General features: G+C 43.2%; 1 protein-coding gene across 8 annotated transcripts; it reads left to right on the top strand.

Annotated features, from left to right (window-relative positions):
* Nucleotides 1-1,594: 1,594 nt before the first annotated feature.
* Nucleotides 1,595-25,644, top strand: ZBTB1 (zinc finger and BTB domain containing 1). Of its 8 annotated transcripts, none has more exons than XM_068148902.1 (3): nucleotides 2,172-2,472; nucleotides 12,119-13,858; nucleotides 24,725-25,644. In XM_068148902.1, the coding sequence occupies exons 2-3, from the start codon at nucleotides 12,139-12,141 to the stop codon at nucleotides 24,733-24,735; spliced, it is 1,731 nt and encodes a 576-aa protein (XP_068005003.1). In that variant the 5' UTR covers nucleotides 2,172-2,472; nucleotides 12,119-12,138; the 3' UTR covers nucleotides 24,736-25,644. The 8 variants fall into 8 exon arrangements, with proteins under 8 accessions (XP_068004997.1, XP_068004999.1, XP_068005003.1 ...); XM_068148901.1 differs by having other exon boundaries at nucleotides 2,174-2,472; nucleotides 12,119-14,030; XM_068148896.1 differs by lacking the exons at nucleotides 2,172-2,472; nucleotides 24,725-25,644 and adding an exon at nucleotides 1,595-1,823 and having other exon boundaries at nucleotides 12,119-15,425.
* Nucleotides 25,645-25,699: the final 55 nt, after the last annotated feature.

The following is a 25,699-nucleotide window of genomic DNA, read 5'->3' as shown; positions in this document are numbered from 1 at the left end:
GATGAGCTATGAGAAGACATGTGATGCTTATCCCACTGACCTTTTCCATTGCTTTATGTTTTATTTCTTCTGTTTTAAATAAAAAGCTGATAGGATTCAGGAACCATTTTTTTTCCCTCCCGTGTTTGTGCAGCAAAAGGACTGAGAGTTGATGGAGCTACAGTCCCGCTGCTCCTGCAAATACTGATAGCTGCTTTTCTTCCCCCAAAAGACTGGCAGTAGATGGCTCAAGGTTTTGTATTCCACTCTCAGTTAACATATTTATTAACCCGTGTACAGAGTGAGTTGTTATTTGCAGGGGGCATGTTATTTATTTAAATGATTAATTATTTACATTCTATTTAGGTTGACTCCAGTCCAAAGAGGACTTTGAAGAGCTTCAGTAAAGTGGAGACAAAATGAGGGAAGCAATGATCAGAAATGAAATGTGGTGTTCTGCTATAAAACACAAGCAATGATGTCATATGCCTCAGCAGATGTAAAGTGCTATGGCTTACTCTGATGGGTCAGAAAAGAGAGCAGGACAGAATCACAGCTAGCTTCATGAGTGCTTCTGGTTACTTGTCCTCCATGGCCAGAAAACTATAATAAAAAAATAAATTAGGAAGGTAAGTGTGGTGGGAGGGCACTGTGAGAATGGGGACTGTGGAAAATGAGGACTGCCTTGTGCCTCACCGGAGGTGGCAGAAGCTCTAGATGTGACACGTGGGAGGCTGCACAAGCCCCACATGGGTGCTCTTTGCTTCAGCTGCCCTGAAAAGTGTAAAGAGCCAGAAAGTAAGAGACTCTTGAACCATGTGACAAACAACTTTTCAGTGTAATGTGAAAACGACAGTGTCAGCTTGTGAAGGCTGTTTATTCAACTTCCTATAAAACAGGAAAACCTATGAAGAAGTTGTGTTGTGGGAGTCCCTCCACCTTTCATGGAGGCTGCTGCCTTACAGCCACAGTGTCTTTTTTGCTCTTGGCATCAAACTCCAGTCAAGGCTGCAGCATAGCGAGGGGCGGAATCAAGGGGGCCCTTTGGAGACACTTTGAAAGCTCCACTTTTGTTTCATAGAGGTTAGAGAATCACCAGACAGACCCCTGGGGAAGGGGTGATATCTCATCTGGAAACCATGACTCTCTTAATTGGGTTTGTGCTGTTTGCTTTTACAGTGGAGGGATGCTCCAGAAAAATCTTGGGGGTCAGGGAGTGATGTTGGTACATTTTTACATCACCACATTTTTTTTTTTTTTAAATAATTTCAAAGTTGTAATAAAATCTTTTAACTTCCCTAGAATTAAAATTTTCACTTTGGCCAGTCTGGAGCAAAGAGGGATCCTTGGATGGTTGTGGCAGACATAAAAACAAAGGCTTCTCTAGAAACTGTCCCAGTGAGGAGCTATGCAGATAAAACACTTCTGGTGCTTGCTCTGAATGGCAAATGTGATTTTCAGGGTGGAAAAGTCAAGCAGCAAGACCAGGAGTAAAGTGACCTGACACGTTTTCTCAAAACCCCTGTGGCGGGTAACAGGCGTTGCCCGCAGCTTCAGGAAATCCCATGGGCCTGTTGCAGAGGAGCTGGGTGCTGTTAGACAGGAGAGGTCCAGAGCCTGATGGGAAGACAGCCTGGGAAAAAGCCTAGAAAGATGAGGAGCTAAAAAAAGAGCACAGAATCCGAGCCTATGGCTGCCAGCCTCTGCTCCCAGCATCCTGAATCACCCTAAAACTGCAAAAGGGAAGATGGTGATACTAACACGTGAAATTGCAGTGAAAAGGAAATACTTTCTCACGCAACTCGCAGTTGTTTTTCTTGCATCTTGTAATGAAACCGTCCGAGGTAGGAGGCTGTAAAGCTGCGGGTAAAACTCAAACGCTAGATATCCACATGGGCAACCGAACCTTTCCCGTTACCACCAGTCATGGCTGGTTTGAGGCGAAGTGAGAGGACATCCCTTTCGGTGTGGAGACTCGGCGCGAGGGGATGCGGTGGGTTTCTACCCGCCTCTGCGGTTCCCAGGGGACCGGGAGCGAAGCGGGCCGGGTCAGCCCTGCGGCGAGGGTCTCGGGAGGGCACACACCGGCGGACGGTGCCGAACTTTGGGTCCCCACTGTACCGCGGGGGGCTTCGGTGGGGCAGTGGCGGAGTCGGGCTTGCGGCACACGGGAGGGGGCACCGTCAGCGCCAGTCAGGTCGAGCCTCTGCCGCCTCCCCGGCGGCATGGGAGGAGATGGGAGCGCGGCAGGGAGCCGCCCGCCGGGCCCAAGCATTGGCGGCGGCGCAGCAGCGCTGGCAGCGGCGGGGCCGGGAGCCGCCGGCCGCCGAGGGGAGGGGTCCGGCTCCGTGCGGTCGCGGCGGAGCCGGCGCTGCGGCAGCAGCAGGCGCGGCGGGGCGGAAGTCCTTTGTTGCAGCCGCGGAGGCAGCAGCAGCAGCAGGAGCGGCGCGGGAAGCTCTTTCTTCGTAGCCGCTGCTTGTCCCCGCGCTGTGGGTAAGCGGGACTGCGCGCCCCTTCGGGCGCTGGGAAGCAGACGGGGGGAGGGGGGGGGCATAGGGTGGTGGGGGGGAGGCGGTGAGGCGGCCGCAGCTCCGCCGGCGGCGGGAGGTGGGAAGTGCCGACCGGCGCCGGCCGCGGCATGGCCCGGCGTGGCGTGGCGCGGCATGGCCCGCCATAGTGGCGTGGTGGGGAGCGGTGCTGCCAGGTAGGGACTTTCCAGCTGCGGCCAGTCCCTGGCGAACGGCGGCCGCCGTGACCTTGCACCCGGCGGCCTGGCGCGGCACGATACGGCACGGCACAGCACGGTGTACGGTACGGCGTGGCGCCGCTCGGGCTACGCGGGGGCCGAGCGGTGGTGGGTCCGGCGCGGTTATGCTGGCGGGGCGTAGCGCGGGGGCCGCGGCGGGCGCCCTCCACCTGCGGAGAAGGCAGGCGGGGAAGGCGGGCGCGGCGCCTGGCGGCGGGGCCCTGCGGAAGCCAGCGCGGGGCGGGAGGGGGTAGGCTGCGGCTCTCGGCGGGACGCCGGCGCTGAAAACCGAGAAGCGGCCTAGGGAGGTGCGGAGGTGAGAAGGGGCACCGCGTTGCCCTGTTTGTTATGGGACTGGAAGTCACGTTAAACATCTCTAGTGCCGTTATCGCCGCCTAGCCCCGTCACCCCGCCAGCAGGGCAGCGGATCCGAGCTCTGCGTTCGCTTTTCCTTTTTTTTTTTTTTTTTTTTTTTTTTTCTTCCCCCTGGAATGAAAAAAGCCACCCCAAAACTTCGAGAGAGTTGCAGTAGTTCAGCGAAGAACTGAGCTGCAGCCCGGAGGGAACGCTCCGCCCTGGCAGGCAGGGGACTTAGGTTTCACTCGGGACTGGCAGCGCACAGGAGGTGGCTGGGAGGGACTAGGAATAGCTTTATCACCTAAAAACAAGCCCTGTGTCGCTCTGGGAGCAGTAGCGAAAGTCTCATTCTTCAAAGGACTCCTTAGGTAAAAAGATCGTAGAAAAGAGTAGAGGAGAGTGGACTGGAAATGCTGTGGGTTAGGGGCTTGGTTTTTATTCCTTTCTGTTTTCAGGACATTTTGTAACTGAGATTTCCAAGTTCAGCCCGTTTGTCGGCTGATAGATGAGTGCCAGTTCCTCTTGACACGTAGGCATTGGTCAATGGATAGCATGGCCTAGATGCTCTTTAATGTTTGGATGTTAACGCCAGGCTATGTCATTTGCATTATTTCCCTTGCACTAGAATATCGCAAAGTACAGCGCATACAGCAAAACTATCTGGGGTTGCAACAGTGTGGTGTTCCTTAGGCATTTAATTACATTAAACAAACATTCCTTTAATTAAAGGTGTTTGTTTAACATTCCTTATTACAGCTCTTGGAAAAACCCACAGAGAAGCCGTGAGAAGGGGGGGAGATGTGGGCTTCTCATTTTTGCCGAATTACAACTTAAGCTTTCATGGCAAGTGGGGGAGAGGTGTTGAGACCATATGGCTGTGGGGAAAACCGGCCAAATGTGAACGGTTGGAACTCTGGCAGAGATTTCCCTAGGCAGCAGCATTGTGAGTTGACAGGATTGAGGAGAGATTTTTGGATGCCTGGCCAGAAGACCCGAGGAGTCCTGTTCATTGCACTCTGCTGCTGTTCAAGGTAGTGGGGAACCAACAGGCATTAGGACGGGGGAATGTGTGGATGAGGGGCAGCTATGTACCTTCATTACATAGGTAATGAAGAGATGGGTTGGTGCTGTGTGGGAAGCTTGAAGAAGTAATAGAAGCCCCTCCTTCCTGGTAGCCAGAAGGTTTAGTGTGGAGTAAGATCACAGGCTTAACAGATGCTTCAGCTCTGCTTGCACAAGTCTTCTTCATCAGGATCAACCAGTGTTGTCACTGGCACAGGACTTTGCAGCAGTTATGTTGAGAGTGCTCATAATGACTGGTGATTTGGCCTTCTAGATTTGTTCTTATCCAAATTTTTGAAGTTAGTGCTTTCACAGTTTTCCATTGTTGCTAACAGTGAAAAGCCCTGAAGGTCTGAGATGGATAAAGCTTTAATAGTTCCCTGCTATATGGAAAAAACATAACTGCTCAGAATTGAGATAATGAAAGATTCCCGATTTAAATACCACTATCCTTTCTCTTAGTTGTTACCGTTGTACCTTTCACCAGAGTCCTGCTGGGCTTCACATGCACAGAGCATGAGAAGCCCTTTGTGTATTTCTCAATTTGACCAGTAGTTACTCAGTGCTTGGGTTGTCCTGCTCTGCCTTTGCTTCGGTGCAATAAACAGCATCACCCAGAGTTCTGCTGCGGACACAGTATGTGGGCACATCCACTGACATAATTTGCATGAAGACCATTTATATCCCCAAATTTGTCTGCTGATTTTTTCTTCACAATTGTTGTGCCATTGCAACACAGTAGAATTCCCTGCCGTTTCCCCACATATTAAATCTGTGTCGTTGGATGGAGACTTCAGTGGCTGGTTTTTTTTTTTATGTTGTTGTTTTATGTTGCAAATGAAGCATTCGAGATCAGAGTGAACAAAATCCATAGCCTGACCTGTGTGTCACAAGTTAGTGTGCTTCATCCACGTACACCCAGCCAGTTACTAAGCCAAAGTACAATTTGTGTTTAGACAAGGGTGCTTTCCCGGGAGGCGTATGTATCTTGAGGGTCTTAAGAGATGGCTAAACCATGAAGATGCCCCATTAATTTTAAAGGGTAACTTGGAGAGCCTAGATGAAAAGGCTTGTCTTTCTGCTACAAGGCATAAATGGGGTGTCATGTTTTTTTCCCCACTAATTGTTTCTTTTAAACATACCATTTATCAAGCTGCCTGACAACTTTTTACAACTGTAAAGGTGTCAGATAAAAGATAACTGTGACTTTCTAGAGTAAGCCTGTGTGGCTAGCAAGTCACTTTAAAAGACTGTAAGCTTTCTCTAGTACTTTTACTCCATAGATGATCTCATCTAAAGTTGTTTGAAGTTGAGATGTGGCTTTAGTGAGAGCTTGGGTTTCCTTAATTTATTCACTCACCCTTTTCTGATGCTTTATTCCTTGTCTTTCAAGGTGTGTTCTCACCTAGTAACATCTAATCTAACCCATCTTAACTAATGCTCAGTTAGCAGCTGAGAATCAGAACTTGCTAAATTTTGATGGCTATTTCTGATTTCTGGGATATGGATGCTGAATCAGTAGAGAACCGCCTGCTGAGGAGGGACTGAATGGCTTATACAGACTGTTTGGGGGCTTTGGAGCATCTTGCCTTTCCCTGGTTCACTCAGATCTGTCCCAAGTGTCAGCTGAAACTTGTTTGTATACGTTGCCCACAAGTCTGTTTAAAATTAGTTGATTCAGCCATCAGGATGTGTCTGAAGATGAGTATCTACATCATTGGAAACGGCTTCACAATGAGCATGCCTGAAGGCAGTGGATTGAAAGGGCTATGGGAGAAGGATAAATTATACCTTCAGTCCTACATAGCCTGAATAATGGATCTTAATTAGATTTTCCCTGGCAGTACATGGAATTCCTGTAATTGTTTTAATTCATAATCATGGTTATGCTTGCAATGCAAACTGCATCTTAATCATACCTACTGTTGAAGTGGAGGGTGGTCACTTGGCCTCAAGTTTTTCTTTCAGTGTTTGAGTAAACCGAGTCAGCTTCTTGGACTCTACAGTACCTGAGCAATCTTGGGTGGCTTCTTCTTGAATATGACTACATCAAAGTTGTAGCCTGTTGATCAACTCCATGCTTAGTGAGTAGCCAAATGCCTAAGCTTCTCAGGAATCAGGTGGAGAAATCAGGCATTTCATAGAAGATTTTCTTCTGAACATCTAGATGTTATCATTTAAGGAGTCCAGATTCTTTGGTGGATCTAACTCACAGAGGCAAAATAACTGCAGGGAGAGACTTCTTGGGAGCTGGCACCACAGTGGGATACGGCGTCTGACTGCAATGGGGAATTTGCTTTCTGCTGCCCACGCGCTTGTTCCTTTGGATAACTGGGCGTTGTTTTCTTGAGGTTTTCTAGTCTTGTTTTCTATTAGCACCAAATTCTTCACTCATTTATTATACTTTTGTCTAGCCTGCTCTTGGTTTCCAAAAAAAAAAAAAAAAAGGCAGCCAGAGCCTAAGTGTGTAAGTGCTCTGTTTTTGCCTGCTCAGCAGTGGAAATGCTGGGTTTTGAAAACCACCTACTAATTTTAGGAGCCGAAAGGCTCCTAAGCTCTGAAGCTTGTGGTACATCTTTTTTAAAGGCAGAGAAGTTAGCAAAAGATCTTTAACAATTCTGTATATGAGTACTTTTTTTTTTTCTTCCTTAATTTTAAAACATCTCAGAAAATTTAAATGTGAGGAAATGGCAAAAAGTATGGAGCTATAGCAAATACCTCTTCTTTCTGGTTAGTAAACTTATAAACAATTTATCTGGCTAGTGTAGTAGTGCAGCTTACCTGGTAATATCAGAATAGTGTCTGAGTGCTGACTCAAAAGAAAGAAAATCTCATAGCAGGCAGACAGCTTGAATCAAAGCATAGCAGTGTTAAAACTAACATCTACTTGGAAAATAAAATGCATATGGAGACTTTGAGTTTGCAAATCGGAGTGAAATTACTTGACTCTGGTATCCTCACTTTTCATTTTCATATCAGATGCTCATCTGACTTATTAAGAACACATCTGCATCATTCAGTATTGCTTATGGTGTGGCTTGTGGCTGTGTTCACTGTACAGATGGATTATTACCGAAGATGGAATTACTTGGGTTCCTCGACTTTCCTGTGACATTTGTGACTACAGTATGTGAATGGTTCACAAAGGCATTGTGTTAGTCAGTTGGGCAAGTGGCTGACATTTCTCTTCTTGGAACAGAAAAGAGTCAGAGCAGATCAGAAATCCTTAAACGCTTTGGATTGCCAGACTTACATACACAGAGTTTTAATCTCCCAAGATACTTGGTGATGGATACATAGAGAGGACAGCTCTGACTGGCTTCAGTTGCTGCTGGTTGCGTTTCCCTGTGTGAAGAAACTGGAAATCCAAAGAATGCAAAGTGGATTTACTGGGGGAAAAAAAGTAATTAGAAGTTTGAAATTGCCTCTCCTGGCACTGATGGCAGTGGGATGCTGTTGTCCAAGGCAGTGTTCAGTGCTGTAAGATTCTCTTTCTTGATGCCCTTATCTTACTTCATATCCTCCAAATGCCTTGCAAGATGAGCAGGGATCTTGTGTTTTTGCTGCTCAGATACATCCCTGGAGGATGGGAGCCTTTGGTAAGAGGAGTGGAAGACTATACTGCAATATATACGAAAATGGCAGCTGATTTAATGTTGCATTAATTATGACATTTCTTGTGTATACACATAACTTTGAAACCTTGGGTTTTCTTTAAAAACACTCGTTTTTATCCTAGTACTTGTTTTTTTTCCCAAAAGCAAACTTCAAAAGTAGTTTGCAGCACTGAGCCACCCACATGGGTGATAAATGCAAATCTCTGCCATTTGAGTAACAAAACAATTAAAGTAACAAAATAATGGTAAAATATAATTTTTCTGAGTTTGCTCTTTGTTGGAAGCAGTTTGTCATCAAGCCTGTGATACTTTGTGATGGCAAAGGGATGTCAGAACTGGGAATTTGGGGTTTAACTCAAACTTTGATGGATTCCCCATTGAAAGCACTTCCCTGCAACTTGGGTTTTCCCAGCCACTTGCCCAAGCATCTTTCCTTCACCACTTAGACCCTCATTGCACCCATTTTTAATTGCCTCTGCTATTTCTTAATCACAGTCCCATCCTCTCTGCGCAACATTCTACTCCCAGCTTTGCCTTTCTTTGTCATGCTTGATTTCCAGAGGTTTTTCCTCCCTCACATTTCCCAATATCCCGGCATTTTCAACATTTCTGCTCCTGGGTCTAGCTCCCATCAGCCAAAACTGGACATTTTTTCCATCCAGGAAGGATGCTAAAACACAGTGACAAGTTGTCACATGGAACAATTTTCAGCAAGCCCTGCTGCCAGTTTGTGACTTTGTGGAGGTGGCATGTAGAATGGTTTGAGTTGGAAGTGACCTTTAAAGGTCATTGAGTCTTCCAGCCTGACTTGTGAACCTGTGATCTGTGAATCTTTGAGTCCAATGCCCTGTAATAATCAGGGACATCTTCAACTAGATCAGGCTGCTCACAACACCATGCAATTTGACCTTGAATATTTTCAGGGATGGGGCATTTACCATCAATCCAAGCAACCCATTGCAGTGTTTCACCACCCTCATAGTAAAATATTTCTTCCATATATCTAGCTTGACTTTACCTTCTTGTAATTTAAAATCATGTCAGAACTCCGTGCAAAAGGGGAGTTTCACCCTGGGTGGGATAGCACAGGCAGGCCTCTGGACAAAGGAGCTGCAGGAAGATGAAATGTTGTCATTGAGGCTGTGAGATTTTACTATCAAAAGCATTAAGTGTGAGCAAGCTGATAATTTTTATCTTATTCACTCCCTCAAGATTATAGCTTGTCCAAATTCTGGCAGATTTTTATATAACAACGTATCCAGGACCTGGCACTTTCTCCCATACAACGTCTTTCTTCCAAGATTCTGGAAGAGAAACTTATTTTTAAAAGTAATAATCTACATACATGAAAGCTTTTTCTTAACCTCATTTTTGGAATAGTTTTGGTTGAAATTTTCTGTGGAGGGAAAAATAAACCAAGCCCAGTTCAAAGCAGACAATTCAGAAGGGAAGTTTTGCCTTTGCTGGTTGAAATGTGTCAAAGCTTTAAATAGCCCAACACAGGCTGTTGTAGTGGGAAGTGTTAGCAGCTGTAAATATGTAGTTACATACAGCAGGTTAATGCAGCATCCAGAGGGAGGATGCCAGTACTTTCATTTACATAACTAACTTTAAACACTCTCTGTTTTAATACCTACTGGCAGTACTACCACAACAGAGGCCGAGTACATATCTGAGGACCTTGCCATCTTGGTCAAGTGACCTCATGCTCTGGTTGCTTTTTTCCAGAGTAGTGGCAGGAGGTAGGCACCACCACAGGCTCATTGTTGTGCATCAGAGTAGTGCTGAAAGCTCTGCAAGAGTTTCCCTGTCAAAAGGGGAAAAATACTTCACTTTTTTCAAAGGAACCTTAGGAACTAGTTTGTACATTGTCACTCCAGTGGCTGCCAGGTTGTTCCCACCCTGTGGAAGTGCCCTAATCTGCAGGTGTGTGTGGATACTGGGTGACCTTTTCAGTACCACTTGCTGCTTGTATTGCCCTTGTACTGTTGGATGATATGATGGAGTTCTTCTACTATACTAAAAAAATTCTCCATGAAAAAATTAAACGTGCCACTTTATAAGGGTGAGATCAAAACAGCTGTCCTCAGCTTTTTCTTGTCATGACAGCAGCCCATACCAAGAGGGCAGTGGTGCCTTAAACAGCATCTTCTCCCTTTCTTGGTTTTCACTCTTAAAACGTGGAGCTCAGTCCTTTGTCCTTATACGACTGCTGTTGGTAATACTTAATACAGTATACTGGATTACATTTAAATTTCTAATGAATTACCTCAAACTCCAACCACATTAGCAGCTGGAAGAGTATGAACTGCCCTTTCATAATGACCTGATTTTGAAAGCATTGCTCTCAATATACCTGAACTCACCCAGTGATCTAGTCAATAATCAGTCTTCTTAGAAAGACATAAAGTTGTTCTAGAGATTGTCCTACTTTCAAAGCCACCCTTGTGTGAAAGTAAGAAAGCTATCAAACTAATTTCATGCAATGAGTTGTATTTCTGCAGTGTACATCCCTGGGCCAAACTTGTCAGAGAATTATTATGGTAATGTTCTTTCTTTGAGTTTTGGGTTTGGAGGACTGTGTTGAGAACAGAGGAGCAGCCGCCATTTAGATGCTCATCACCAGTGCAGTTCAATCCAAATCTTGAGGTCCCTGTTGCTGGAAAAGGTTTTATGCTAATGGTGGTCTGTGAGAACTTCCGTATGAACTGGTGGTAGGCAGTATTGCTGGGTGGGGTGAGCATGTTCTTGTCTTGAGAGCTGGAACATGTTTCTTCCATGGCAGCCCTTCATGGAATGAAGAACAGTGACTTGAAGGTTTGCTGCTTAGCAAGCCAGGCGAAACTTAGGAGTTGTGAATTCAGCATTAATTGTGGAATTTAATTTCTATACCTGTTGCCCAGCTTTTAGGACATCTGAGCTGTCAGGGGAAAAGAAATTTATATTTTGTGTATATATTATTCAAATTTTAAACACTTGAAAGAATGGTTGTAAGTAAATCCACACATTTCATTGAGTCATAAAATGCCTTTTAATATATGTTGCTTGCTAGCCAGTACTTCATTTGTACAAATCTCTAATAGTTATTTGCATCATTTGTGATCACCTTTCATAATGACAAGAATGCTTGTTATTACCATAGGCTTTTCATTTCAGTTAGGGAGTTCTTTATACCTTCTGTTTTGTTTCTTCCTCCCCTGCCTGTATGTTAGTAAAGGTCTTCCAAAGCGAGAAGTGGCTAGCTGTTGGTTGTGATTTTACTTAGTTCTATTTAGCTTCTCTAAATCAAATTCACAGCTCCTGTGTACAATACATTTCTTCTGGATGTTTTTGTTCACATAAACCATTGTTTTCTTCCTCTTTTCACTTGAGGACAAGCTAGTCCTTTCACTTGCAGCACTCAGACCTTTTTCTCTGTCTTGTCCTCCCTTGTTGAAGCTTCATTTCACAGTGGCTCCACTCCTGGCTTACTAGCAGTTCCTCATTGCTGAGTTTTTGTCTGATCTACCATCTGCACGCTTTGGTTATGTTACAGTGCTCTGAATGAGTGGTTTTGAGAGCAGTTGGAGGCATAGCGTGCACCACTTCCTGCTGCTCTGCAGTCAGTGTGGCTGTCGTGCAGCTAGCCTGGTCACCATCTGCAGCGGGCTGGTAGATGGGACATGCCATAACAGACAGGCTGCCCTCTGTTGTTGAGAATGCATTTGAGTTTTCAGTTCTTGATTTGCAAGACACCTTGCAGATAAGTTTGAAACTGTTCCTGAGCTACCCTGAAGAGCAAAAAGTGCTTTGATAGATCTTTTGTGAATGCTCCACTGATGTATCTTAAGAGTTTTCTTTAATGGGGAGCAAAACGAGCCCAGGTTGGTTTTCAGTATGTGTTTCATCATATGTCCATTGAACTCACTGGTGAAAAGGCAAGTTGGGACCGAAGAGTGGTTTGTTACAGTCAGTTTACCTTGAATAGGTGTCCTGGGGCCATCTTACAGAAGTCTACCCTGTGAAGTTTTTGAAGTTTTGAATTCAAAACACATCTGAAAATCTTGTCTGTAGGACTTTGAGATATGCTTGCCAATTTATATTCTAGCAGCATTGCTCTGATTGACATGTGGTGGGTATGTTTATTAGTTTGCTAGTCTTGTAAGTCTAGTGGTGGGAACATGGAGTTATGTATGTTTTCACTGGCATCAATATTCATAAGTAGTTACCAGCAAAGCTCTCCAGACAGGAAACTGTACCATAAACTGTGTGAGAATAGGAAGATCTAGAGAAGAAAAAGAAGGCTATTTTTCCATGTGTTGAAGTAGGTTTTGTTTCTTATGTTCATGATTTAACAGATATCTTCTTCTTTATGCAGGCCTATAATTGAATTACAAGATGGCGAGAACCAGCCACAGCAACTATGTCCTTCAGCAGCTGAACAACCAAAGAGAGTGGGGCTTTCTCTGTGACTGTTGCATTGCTATCGATGATATTTATTTTCAAGCACACAAAGCAGTCCTTGCTGCATGCAGCTCCTATTTTAGGATGTTTTTTATGAACCACCAACACACTACAGCCCAGCTGAATCTAAGCAACATGAAGATTAGTGCTGAATGCTTTGATCTTATTTTGCAGTTCATGTATTTAGGAAAAATCATGACAGCCCCTGCCAATTTTGAGCAATTTAAAGTGGCCATGAACTATTTACAGCTGTATAATGTACCCGAATGTCTAGAAGATATACAGGATACAGACTCGTCTAGCTTAAAATGTTCATCTTCTGCTTCTAGCACCCAGAGTAGTAAAATGATATTTGGTGTAAGAATGTATGAAGATGCGCTTGCTAGAAACGGCAATGAAACAAACAGGTGGGGCATGGAGCCGCCAAGCTCGACGGTAAATACTTCCCATAACAAAGAGCCCGATGAAGAAACTTTGCAGCTAAGCAGCTTCCCTGAACAACTGTTTGATGTCTGTAAAAAAAGCACCACGTCCAAGTTCTCTCACACAAAAGAGCGTGTGTCCCACTCACGCCGCTTTGGAAGAAGCTTCACCTGCGACAGCTGTGGGTTTAGTTTTAGCTGTGAAAAGCTACTGGATGAGCACGTGTTAACGTGCACTAACAGGCATTCCTACCAAAGTGCCAGGTACTATGGTGCTGAAAAAGTAGACTTCAATGAAAAGGACTCTACTTCTAAAATAATCTCCACACAAACAGAAAAGTACAAGGGAGACTCAAGCCAAGCTGTGGGAAATTCTTCGTCTCCTGTGTCAAACATCACAAGTAGAAAAAGCAGCACAGTTGCCTCTGAGGCATCAGGTGAAGATGGAAGTAGAGCATCTGAGAGGAAGAGGATTGTCATTAAGATGGAACCAGAGGACAATCCTGTAGATGAGCTGAAGGATTTTAATATTATTAAGGTGACAGATAAAGACTGCAATGAGTCTTCTGACAATGATGACCTGGATGATGAACAGGAAGAGCCACTTTACAGATACTATGTTGAGGAAGAGATGAGAGAGAAGAGAAATGCTCGGAAGACTTTAAAACCCTGTTTATCCATGGATGAGGATGAAAGAAAGTGTTTGAAAAGTCCACGGCACCTTAACAGGAAGGCTCCTTCAGTGCAGGAAGATGTGGAGAACGCTCCCTGTGAACTTTGTGGGTTAACGATCACCGAGGAAGATTTGTCCTCTCATTATTTATCCAAACACATAGAAAATATATGTGCTTGTGGCAAGTGCGGTCAAATACTGGTCAAAGGCAAGCAGTTACAGGATCACGCACAGACCTGTGGAGAACCCCAGGATCTAACCATGAACGGTATCAGAAATTCTGAGGAGAAAATGGACTTGGAAGAAAACCCTGAGGAGCAGTCAGAAATAAGGGACATGATGTTTGCAGAGATGCTAGAGGACTTCAGAGATGGTCACTTCCAAATGAATAGCCTTCAAAAAAAACAGTTATACAAGCATTCTGCCTGTCCTTTCCGATGCCCTAATTGTGGTCAGCGTTTTGAAACTGAAAACCTAGTGGTTGAACATATGTCAAACTGCCTGGAGCAAGATCTGTTCAAGAACTCCATGATGGAAGAGAACGAGAGGGATCACAGACGTAAGCATTTCTGCAATCTTTGTGGGAAAGGATTTTATCAGCGTTGCCACTTGCGGGAACACTATACTGTTCATACCAAGGAAAAACAGTTTGTTTGTCAGACATGTGGGAAGCAGTTCTTAAGAGAGCGCCAGTTGCGGCTCCACAATGATATGCACAAAGGCATGGCCAGGTATGTCTGTTCCATTTGTGATCAAGGAAACTTCCGAAAACATGACCATGTACGGCATATGATATCTCACTTATCAGCTGGAGAGACTATATGCCAGGTCTGCTTTCAGATATTCCCAAATAATGAGCAACTGGAGCAGCACATGGATGTTCATCTGTATACATGTGGAGTATGTGGAGCAAAATTTAATTTGAGGAAGGATATGAGATCTCACTATAATGCCAAGCATTTGAAAAGAACATAAGCATAAACATACTGGTTAAACATTAAGTTGGCAGCAGAGAGAACACCAAAGCAAGGCATAGAGTATAGCAGACAAATAATTGGGAGAAAAAAAAAATAATTTGAAAATAATTCTCTTTTTTATTATTTTTTTTTAAAGACCCTCCTAACCATAGGTGTCTATTTAGGCTCATTAAGTATATAGCTTTGAAAAGCATCATGTGTTTAATTATTACATATTCACTGTTTCCTACTACCAGTTTCTGTTCTTAATTTTACTGTTTTACTAAGTAGATATACAAATCATTATTTTTAAACTGTAGATTAAAAGCACAATGTTACCCCTTCACTGACTGCTATTAAACAGTTCTCAGATCCATGTCCGTAAGATGAGTGCTTTAATATTTCCATGTGTTGTTTCTTCATGTGAAAATTTTAGATCACAGTGATTAATATGCAAGAGCATAGCTGTTCGTAATCCCCAAATTAATTTTCAAAATGAAAAGGAAAAAAAAAAAAAACAAACAAAAACAACAAACCAAAAACCAACCAACACCAACAGCAAAAAAAAAAGACTCAAAAAAAAAATCAATGCCAAGAAATAATCTCTGACTCCACTGGTCTTCTACTTCTTGGCTTTGTTGCAACATGCTTCCCAGGGGTGAGAGCATACCGGTTCAGTTAAACCTTGCAGACTTGGACTGATGTGCACAAAGGGAAAGGGAGCTAATTAATGACTGTTGGGATAACCAAGGAGTTCCCAGCAGAGTGGTCATTTTCCAGACTTGATACCCTGATGGCCTGCCTTTTACTGTCTGTGCCTACTTGGGTGTATATATATCCCACTTATCCTCATATACAAAGGAAGAGTGGCTGTGGTGGGGTGCTAGGAATGCAAAATGGCAATGTGTATCCAAGATCTCATTTTTCAGCCTAGACGTAAATGGTGCCTTGCTGCTTGTGTTGGAAAGTTAAAAGTGGGATGGGTGTGAAGATAGTCCTGTTGCTTGGGTGGGGAGGGGAAGGGGGAGTGTACCTCATGTGAACCTTAGGGGGTTTTTTGTTCCTCGTTTTCGTGATACTTTTCTAAATATTTTGGTTTTCAATGAGAATATAAAAGGAAAAGACTGCAGAGTTTGCTTAATAAATGTAAAGAGATTTTATGCCTTTAAAGATTCCTTTCTGATTCCAGTATAGCCCTAATCTGCATAGCTTGTCTCTTAATTTAACTGAATTTAAAAATCCTGCTAAGTATCAGCTGACATGAGCTCAGTGAGGCGGTTTGGTGTTTGAGAGAATGACTGGCTTTGACTTCTGGGCACCAGCTGTCTAAATGTTTGTTAAGCATGTGATTTTTTTATTGGGAGGGGAGGGAGGAAAGGATCCTAATACGTAATGGTGGAGAAAACTATTAGAAAATAAGACCCATCAGTACTTATTTCCAGCAGATCTCACTTTATCAGAGAGGTTAGTAATGCTGTTTCTCATGGAGCAGTGGAGGGAGAAAAGCAATTTATATCAGCAGCTAAGGTAGCCGTAGTAGATGCTTATTGTAGGTTTCTTCTGATTGAAATTAATTCTGTTCTGTCACCTCATGTGCCAGTGGTGGGGTCGAGAATAGGAGCCAGAAGCTGAAGGTCTAGTCCAGGGCTTTCATGTGCTCATTGCTGTCGGAGTTGAGTTTTGATCCTTTGTAGTTTCTTGGAGATTACAAGGCACATCAATTTACACTATTTAGAGGAATGAATACAGTTCAGAATCTCCACTGTAACTATTAATATGAGTTGCCCTGCATTTATTCAGTTTCAAATGTGCATTAGACTTTCTCATGGTTGGTAGACATTGTGTGCCTTTGTGCAGTGGTGGAAGGTTGCCCCCCACCGACCCAGTCATCAGCCAGCAACTAGCTCCCTGGGCACTGTCTGCACCGTATGATGCTGAAGCCAACCAGGCCCTGAATAACATGGGCCAAAAAGACCACGGACATGAATGTGCTCCAGCATTTCAGTTAATTCAGTGTGACCCTGTTCTGAGGATTCATTTCCCATTCTCCATCCCAGCTGAGACTGAAGCTCAGTGTGTAAGAGTTCAAACAGTAAGCCGGGTGGGTATTTTAACACTTTCTAGCACTGGAATCAGGGATAAGGTGATTATAAGCTTCTTAAGAAGATAAAATATTTAACTATAATAATCATCTTAGCAATGAAGTAGTGCGACAAGTGCTGTAGTGGAGGAGTTAATACATGGCACAGCAATTCTCTCTCATGCAGGTTATCCCTTACAGTATCAGCTATGCCTGGATGGGAAAAGCAGCTGAGGGAAGTGAAGGAGAACTGGAGGGTGCTGGGGGAGTTGGCAGAAGAATCTTGTGGCACTGTGGCAGTGGGAAGGCAGAGTGAGAGATATCCCAAGTGGGAGGGACTGTCAAAGGCTGGGAGGGCAGGATTAGAGTTGTGCAGTGGGAAGCAAATCCCAAGGGTGGCATGGAGGGGGTGGCTGGAGGAGTGGATAAAGTGTCCTGTAGAAGCCCGTGAGGCTGAGTGAGAATGACTCAGCTTGGCTGTGAGAGCTGTCTGCCTGGGTGATTAGCTCACTGTGGCACAAATGGATGGACTGCATACCAAGTACAGCCAGCCTCTATGCTGGAAGGACTGCAGTGGCACAGCAAAGCCTAGATTAAAGACCTTGTTGAAGAGGGGGCGGTGACCTCGGTGAGCTAAGAGATAATTCCCAAATACAGGGAAGGGCTGAAAGTGATTTATGGAGACACATGTGCAGGGTCAGGAACTCTTATTTACAGTGTATTGGTCTGAACTTGACCCAAAAACTTTTCATGAGAAATTACTTCCTAGTGTAATTAGACCTGCCAACTGCAAGAGTCAAATGGAAAAAGTGAGAATGACAGTTATATGTACTGTCTTAACTTTGGAATACCTTTGTTTTTCAAATACAAGATGTGCTGTAGTAGCCTTTCAAATGAAAGTTTGTTAAACCTTTCCAACTGAACTTGAGTTAGTTTTTTTTTCCTGTTCTGGTGAAACAAAACTCAGTGCTTTGCAATTCACGTGTATGAATGTCCAGACTAAAGCTCAAAAAGAGCCTGAGTTGCACTGCAGGGGGGTTTAAGTGTGGGTCTACTTGTAGATAGGCAGAGAAAGCCAGAATAACTAAAGTAGCCTGAGAAGTGGTCAAGGGGAATACAGAAGAAATTGCAGGTACTAAAGCATGAACAAGACAGCCTGGCTTGCAAGTAGGTGGGGAGAGTGTTTATGGTGATGTGTAAAAGCATGCAGGGCAGTATCATGGGATTATTGAAGAAAAGGCCAGGAATTACAGGATTTTGACTGTGGTGATTGGTACAAGGTGTGGGTGCTGAGGCAGCCTGGGTGTGATACTGCTGAGGATGGGAGTATTCTCCCCAGAATGGGATATCTGCAGCAGAGTGAAATGATGGTGTTCCAGTGTTCCTACTGTGATAAAAATTACTTACTGTGGAGACAGAATGAAAGCAGACATGAGGAAAAAAACACAACAATTGCAATTGCAGTATTCTAGAAGTCTTAATGTTACTTGAAAGACAGTGAAGGGGAAGCAAAAATACTTCATTTAGAATTGTTTTCTCTAACAAATTTGTACTTCTCACTAATCATAGCACCACTTCTTTGCATCTCCATACTATGTGGAGTAAGAGTGTAAAAGTACTGAAAGATGTTTGAGAGTGGAGGTGTAAATGTATGGCATTGCACAAGGTACAGCCAGGAAGAAAAAGACTGCTTGATGCTCTGACTTATATTTGAAAGTGATTTGCTGTTCTTATTTTTGGAGGACCTCTCCCTGTTCTGTTTTTTTCCTCATTTTGGCTGTTGAGCTTCTTTTTCGGTTTCAGAGGGGATATTTCAAACGTTTAAAAAAAAATTGTACATGTTTATTGGCAACTTCTTAATTCAAAGTGTAACCAATAGATCTGTAGAGAAATCATGATCTGAATACATTAGAATATCACAGAATTACAAGAATTTATCCTTTTATTAGGGGATTTACCTATTTAATATTTTTTAATTAATGGAGAAAATACAATTCAGCATATTTTTTTTATTCAGAGCTGAAGACAGAAAATGTACTGTTCTGGAGAATATGTTAAAAATACATTGTTACAATAATGAATACTTTGACTACGCTACTGTATTTAAATGCACCAGTGCTAAACCAACACCAGTATTGCAGCCACTGGTGAAGGCCTGAGCTTGCACCTCAAGCCTTGGCAGCCTCTTCCTCCTCCCCACCTAGTTTCAGCTGTGATATCCTGTGTGTGCCACCCTCTCCATCGTCACAAAGTGTGTATTTATGTGGCTTGACAATGAACTGAATTAAATAGTGGGCTTTTTTTGTTTAAAAATTCCTTGTGGGGTTATTTTTTAACTGCACTAGCTCCCCACTGTGTTATGCTCCAGCTCCATGTCATATCTTGTGTAGAAGGGGTGGCATGAGGGGAGAAGAGTGGCAGGGAGAGGGGCTTGTTTGCTTAAATCACCTGTGCCAGAATTCACCCAGCCTTAGCTCTGTTTCCCCCAGGCATCTTTGTAGAAGCTGAACTCTTGTGTTCATCTCTTATTTCCTGATAAGGAAAAAAGGCAGCCCAGCCTCTTACATACAAATGAGAGATATCTTCGCTATCTGCTCCCTTTATGAGAGCTGGAAACCTTCCTGTGTTCAGCTCACCCCTCAAATATGCTCTGGAGCTTTCTTAGTCTTTCATGAAACAAACTATGTAGCTCTCTCAGCCACTGGGTTTAGTGTGGCCCGTGTGGCTCAGGGCCAGGAATGAGTCGGGCCTCTTGTTTGGCCAAACACCAGGAATGGCTTGCACCTTCCTCTGGACTTCATGCCCTCCAGCTGTGGGCCCAGATGCAGCTTTGCTGCTTACACCCTCAACAGCTGGGCCCCTGCCCTCCTGCTGCCCTGTGCCCCTTGCCACACAATGTGCGCTTTTGTGCGTGTTGGAATAGAGGGAGACTGTTGTCCTGGTTTTGGTCTTACACTTAAAGCTCAGGATAATTCCTTGTGTAAGTTAAGAAGATGCTGGGGATATCTGTTACTGTCTCAATGTTTGTGCTTTTAAGTGCTTTCTAATCTGAAAGGGTTAAAAGTCAAATACTCTGACTTCCCTAGTTCTTCGTTGATGTGATGCATGTTACAGATCTAAAGATACAAGATGAAGCATGACTAATTTGACTTTATAAAGTGTGCTGAAGGCTAGAAATTAGGAACACGTTTTCAAAACCTGACATTTCTGTAGTTCTCAACTGTAAACCAGCTTTCTGTGGTTTTCTCCCAGCTTCAGAGATGCACCTAAAATGCTGCTGTGCAGTGCATTCTTGAGACATGTAAGCAGGCTGAGATTTTGAAGGGGGAAGATGCCACAAAGAAGGACACATTTGATAAATTGTCTTCTGCCACTGTTACAGTCAGTTCTACAATTCTGGAATTAAGTGTGATTTTATTTTTTTTAACGCAGAAAGACAAATCTCAATCTGTTACACGGCAGCAGAGCTCATGACTCAGGAGTCAGTTCATTGTGACTATAAAGATGCAGCCCTGAAACAAACAGCCCATGTTCCTTTTGATGCACTTGAATGCCCAGTGACAACTTTACAGGAGATCCAGTGCTACTGGATCTTTCTTTGGGTCATTTTCACCCTCAAATGTCTTGTAGGGTTGTTTTAAGTCATAGCAATATTGTGCATCATGGCTTTAGTGAAACCATTTTCAGTAATTTGTGCACATTCCTTACATAAAAGTAGTTGAAAATACGTTTTTAAAGTTTTTATTAATGTATTGAAGGGAACATAAGAAAATTAGAAGATGAGAAATCAGCAAATAGTCCAAGGCCAGATTTTGTTGGTTTGTTTTGCTTAGCTAGTGTGGTACGCCCCACCACAAGAACCTAGCGTTTCAGATTGGTCAGTATCTTTGATTCTCTTGCAAGAAAATGAAAAGGTTTAATCTTTTCCTGTGCCTTCTGGCACGCTAAAACTAGAGTAAATCTTCCTGCAGCTACAACTGTGAAAACAGTGCTGCATCTAGCATTTCCTGTGGGAGAAAACCCCCCAAGATTCAAGCCCTTTTAGAGCTGTTCAAGAGCTTCCCTCTCAAAGTCTTGTTGCTGCTATTGTTCTCATGCAAACTCAGCTGTGACTTGCATCAATGAGATCTTGGGTGTAGTGTTTCTTTTGGTTGCAAATAAGAAATGATCTTGGATACATATGTCTTGTGGTTCTGTAGACATCCCAACACTACTGACAGGGAATTAGAAGAGAGCATCCACATCCTGGAAGTCATGTGCATTGTGGTAAATTCACTGGAAATGAGGGCTGTCTGCAGATCCTTAGTTTCTCAGCCTGTCAGGCAAAATGCCACCAATGCCAGTAATTACCAAGGTCTCTGCAGCAGCAGCAGTGTTGCCAGAATGACAGATGCCAAAATCAGTCTTTTCCTCGTGTCTTCTTCCCATCTTTCCTGATAGCAAGATTGCTATTTTAAAAATGCATCCTTTTGGCTCTTCTGTTTGCCTTCTGCTTTATAAAAGGGGAAGCAGTGTTTTCTTTCTTTTTCAAAGCAATGACTAGTGCTAAGAACTTGTCTTTTTTTAAGTTCTCACATGTTCAGTTGAACCTACACAACTCAGTAATACCTGGTTTTAGGGAACCATCCCGCTACCTTGGGAATGGTCACCGGAGGGAATTCTGCTTCTGACTCCCTGAAAAATGAATGGGAGAAATAATACAATGTTGTTCTCTCTGTGCATGGCAAAAGCCCCAAGACCATGAATGTTTGTGGAAATGCAGATCACTGGCTAAAAATAGTTTACTGAATATTATAGTTTTGGGTTTGGCAGTAGATACATCAAACTTCTGGTATCAGTTATGCTCCTTCCTTTTACACAAGTCATCGTTAGAGCATTTATTTGGGATACTAAAGATGGTGCCTCTGATGGTGGCCTCCTGCCTGTGGGGTTCCTCCTAGTACCTAATGGTAGAGAGTCCCAGCTACCAAACTGCAGAGGTTCTGGTTTCTAGCCATTGGTTACTATTTATACAAAGTAGGAGCATTTATTTAAGAGATTAAATGTGGAGTATTTCTTCTTCAGTAAAGGATAGTACAATAGTATTGCAGAAGGAGGAAATACAGGCTAAGGTGCCCTGAAGCTAATGAAGAAATTGTCTTAGTAGGTCCCACAGCCCAGGAGAGAGTTTGGATCTCTTAAGGTGCATTGTTAATTGGGTAGATTAAATATAATTTGTGTACACTAATGTATGCTGTAAAACATGACAGAGGCACAGTCTGGACACCTGGAAGTATAAAGATTAGCCCCACATAGTCTGCTTCCAGACAGGATTGTGTCTTATTTAGTTTCTACTGGCTGTTGCTCAGGTAGAATCATAGAATGATAGAATTGTTTAGGTTGAAAAAGACCTTTGAGATCATTGAGTCCAACCCTTAACTTAAGGGTACCAAGTTTGCTGCTAAGTCACATGGGCAGTTCTGCCAGAAAAGTAGCTTAAAAACCATAAAATAAGTCAAAACACTAGAAATCTCACAGTAATTGTTGCAGTTTTTTCAACTTTAGTTTGCTGCATAAAGAGTTAAACATCTCAAAGGCAGTTTCCTTTGGAGAATGTTTATTTGAGCAATTTCAGTGTGGTTTAGACCCCAAATAGAAATACTAGCTTCAAACAGAGCCCTACTATGAAAGCAGGAATAGTCTGTGGCCTTCCAGACCTCACAAGCTGTGATAGTTTGTTACAGAGTCAAAACAAAGATGTCCCTTAAAAGACATCTACATTAAATGAGTATATTTCACACCCTACAATCTTTTATCTCAGATCTGCTTTTCTCCCCAGTCACTGGGGCTGTATCAAAGTCACTTTGGTTCCGGATGAATGACAAACTTCTCAGTAAAAAGCATGTGTGGTATGATTGGCCCATCCAAGCTACTTCGACCCTTACAGAACAGGCTTTGACCACTACTGCTTCTTTTATTGAGCCTGAAGTACTGTATCCACAGGACTTGGGAACAGTGGGTACCTTTGCCTGTTGATTCCCTTTACATTGCAGAAAGTGGGGAGGAAGAGCACAGCAGATGTTTATCCTTTAAATGGAGACTTGATGATCATCTTAGCTGGGAGGTGTTGGTTTGGTGGTGGTGTGTTTGTTTTTCACTCGGGTCTGTAGTTGGCTGAACCTTCAGACTTTCAGTAAAAGCATTAAAAGAGCTTTGTTAATATATGATGAGTTACACTAAGTTCAGGCACTTAATGTAAGTCTAACCCATGCAAATGCTTTTAGTACAGAAACCTGATATCATGCCAAATCTGGAGAGCTGTCTTTGATCTGTCTCCAGATTCTCATTTTATTTGTAAACGTCCAGCTAATCACAGACTTCCTCTGAGTTATGAAGTGGAAGAAACTGCATCCTCTTTAACGTCCTTGAAGTACTTTAACTTTGCAGATGGTGGTGGATCTGGGTGATGGGGAGGTATGAGCTCCATCTGGTGGCTCTCTGGGAAGTCTGCATAGTTCTATTCAAAATGCTTAAACGTTTCTACAGATGAACAGAGTTGACTGTGTGAAGAGGGAAGCAGATCCTCTTACAGCTGGGCATTCCTAAAACAGCTTCTGGTTTTGGGGTAGCTAGAGGATTTTAGAGGTATAATGTTGTGCCCTCCTTCCAGACTCTAATCTAGCTTACTGTGGGCTAAAAGCTATTACTGATGGCAGCAGTCCTCTGGTGTTCACAGTTCTGTATGTACACCACACCACCACAGTTAGCACTGATCAACAGTATGTTTTTGCAGTCTCATCAAATATTCACAGACAACTCACTTCCCACACTCAGAGGAGGTCCCACATAGCATTAGTTGGTGTATTTGAGGGGGGTGGTGTAAACTCATGCCGTGAGAGCTGCGTACGATCTGCAAATAACAGAGATCTTTGACTGTAAAGTTCAAGCTGGCATGTTAATAATAGCAATGTTAACACTGATGTTACCAGGGGGAAAACAATGTTCACACACGTACTGTAGTTACAATACTTTCTTTCCCTCCTTTCTTAGTGTATAAACAAGAAACAAAGGCATTCCCTGACTTTTGAGCTAGTCAAGTAAGAGCTACTACTTTGAGGTGACTGCATCAGTCCAGTAAATTGCCCTCCAAGATTCAGAGAATGTATTAGGCAGACACCTGGACTGGCTTCCAGAACCAGCAATACTTTGAAGCTATCATTCTGCCCAAGAGCTGCTTGCCCACATTCACATCACCCTTCTGGTATGAAACAAAAGCCATTTGTCCCAGATGGCTTTTTCACCCACCATCATGCCTATGACATGACACAGAGGCCAGATACAATATACAGACAAATCTAGGCCTAGCATATGATGTGAGGGCCTGGCTGCATGTCACATGAGGCATCCTATAATGTGCCCTGAAGTGAGAAGCACCACTCTCAAGGCCTTCCTCTCAAAGGCATGCCAGGATATTCAGCTCTGAGCTGGTCTTGAGGATGCTCGAGCAGGTAAGTGATGCAGACAACTGGGAAACCTGGCTTCATGTGCAGCCCTGAAGTCTTTCCTGCACTGCAGTGTAGACACAGCCACTTGGTTCAGGGCTGCCATAATGTGCATAGAAATATCAACTGTAAATAATCCCGAAGTGGGACATCCATATGCTTTGTACAATCCAGAGAAAAAAGTCAGTGTAGAACTGAAAACACCTCTGAGGATTGTAAAAGTTAAGAGTCACACGTTTCTTGATGGTTTGTATCAGATATAAAGGTGCTCATGTTTGTCATAGATTAGTTTGGTTGAAGGAGACTTACAAGAATAGTAAAAATTTATATAATTTATCTGCATTTAACTTAAGAATTTGAGGAAGGAGGTTAAGTAAATGTAGTACAGTTACTTCTGAGTTAGGCAAGGGAAAAAAGAAAATCCAAACAACAATAAACATGGTCAGATACAAAATAGTAAAAGCATTCCAGGGTGGGGGTGTTTTAAGCTATGAGACGTCCAGGCTGAGGGGAAATAATACTCATGCAATTTTCAGAGCATTGACTAAGCCAAGCTATAAACCACTGCTGGAAACTAACATATACAGTATTAAAAATAACTTCTGGGAGGCTTGGGAAGTGAAGTTTTTCTTCAGCAAATCTTCAGCTGTTTGAAAATGGAAGGCAAAAGAGAAACAAAAGTTTCTGTTTAAGTTTTGTTTTGGTGGGGTAAGGGTTGAAGGAAATGAGGCTTTTAAACAGAGCTCCTGACTGTGGTGGGTCCTCGGAATGGTAACTGGCGGATGGGTATTTAAGCAAAACCACACCATAGTGAGGTGGGTGGGACCACATCATGCTAGCAAATACAGTACTGGAGTGTGGGCTTCTGACTTTTAATATTTTTCTTGCATTTCTTTTCTGCATGGCAGTAGTGAAATAGGGACTTCTAAGCTTCTGAACAACTGAGAGAACCAGGTTTGAAGAAGACATGAGGAAGAACTGATCGGCAAAAGATTTCATAAAAACTCAGAACCACGTGTGCCAGATCTGAGTTGGCACCACCTTTGCTTTTATGACATACTGCAGCAGTCGCAAAAGGCACCCAAGCAGTCACATTAGAACATGCAGTAACAGTTGGTTTGGACTCTTCTCTGTGTTACAAAACTTACTTCCTTGTGACTATTATTTACACTTATTAAAAACAAATTCAAAGTCTCCTTTCATGGAGCAGACAGCCAAAAGAGGGAGATGCCAGGTATTAAAGGCTGTACTGAAATGAGTTTGCAGAATTTGCTATTCATGTGCTGGAGTGCTCCTTTTCTGAAATGAGGCTTTTTAGAGTTTGTCAAAAACTGATTAGACTTTTTAGTTAAATACTAGAAGCGTATACGTGTGAACTAAAAAATGCATTTGCAGACAGCTCCAATGCTAAACTTACCAACTTTAAAAAGAGAAACGAAAATTAATCTGCAGTACAAATCTCAAAACCTGAGGACAGAGGGTCCCTGAGAAAGGACAGAATGGTGAGAAAGATCCAGCTGACCTGATATTCCCTGCTGCCATGATCATCACTTGCAAGCTGAAGAGGACCTTCCATGGAGACCAGTGCTTGTATGTGGAGAGTAAAGAAATGGTGCTCTGGTCTTACTGCAAGATGGGTGAAAAATTTTACCAACATGGAGATGAGTAAATATGAAAAAAACACTTCACAGGTTGCACCTTGCTCTGGATCTAAGTCTTGCAAAAGCTGGCTTGAAAATCAGGCATTTGTGTTCAGATTTGAGCATTGTAGAAATCCTAATGTTTCCAGATAAATTAATGGAGACACCCCCCACCCCCCTAACCAAAATCCCAACAAGGCAGTAAATGTTTCAAATTAGGTCCAGCATGGATTAAGAAAAACA

This window comes from Melanerpes formicivorus, unplaced genomic scaffold (genome assembly GCF_026170545.1).
Source record: "Melanerpes formicivorus ecotype bairdi unplaced genomic scaffold, bMelFor1.0.p_v2 SCAF_17, whole genome shotgun sequence".
Lineage (NCBI taxonomy): Eukaryota > Metazoa > Chordata > Aves > Piciformes > Picidae > Melanerpes > Melanerpes formicivorus.
The sequence above is the reverse complement of the archived record's forward strand: the minus strand, read 5'-3'. Positions and strand labels throughout refer to the sequence as shown.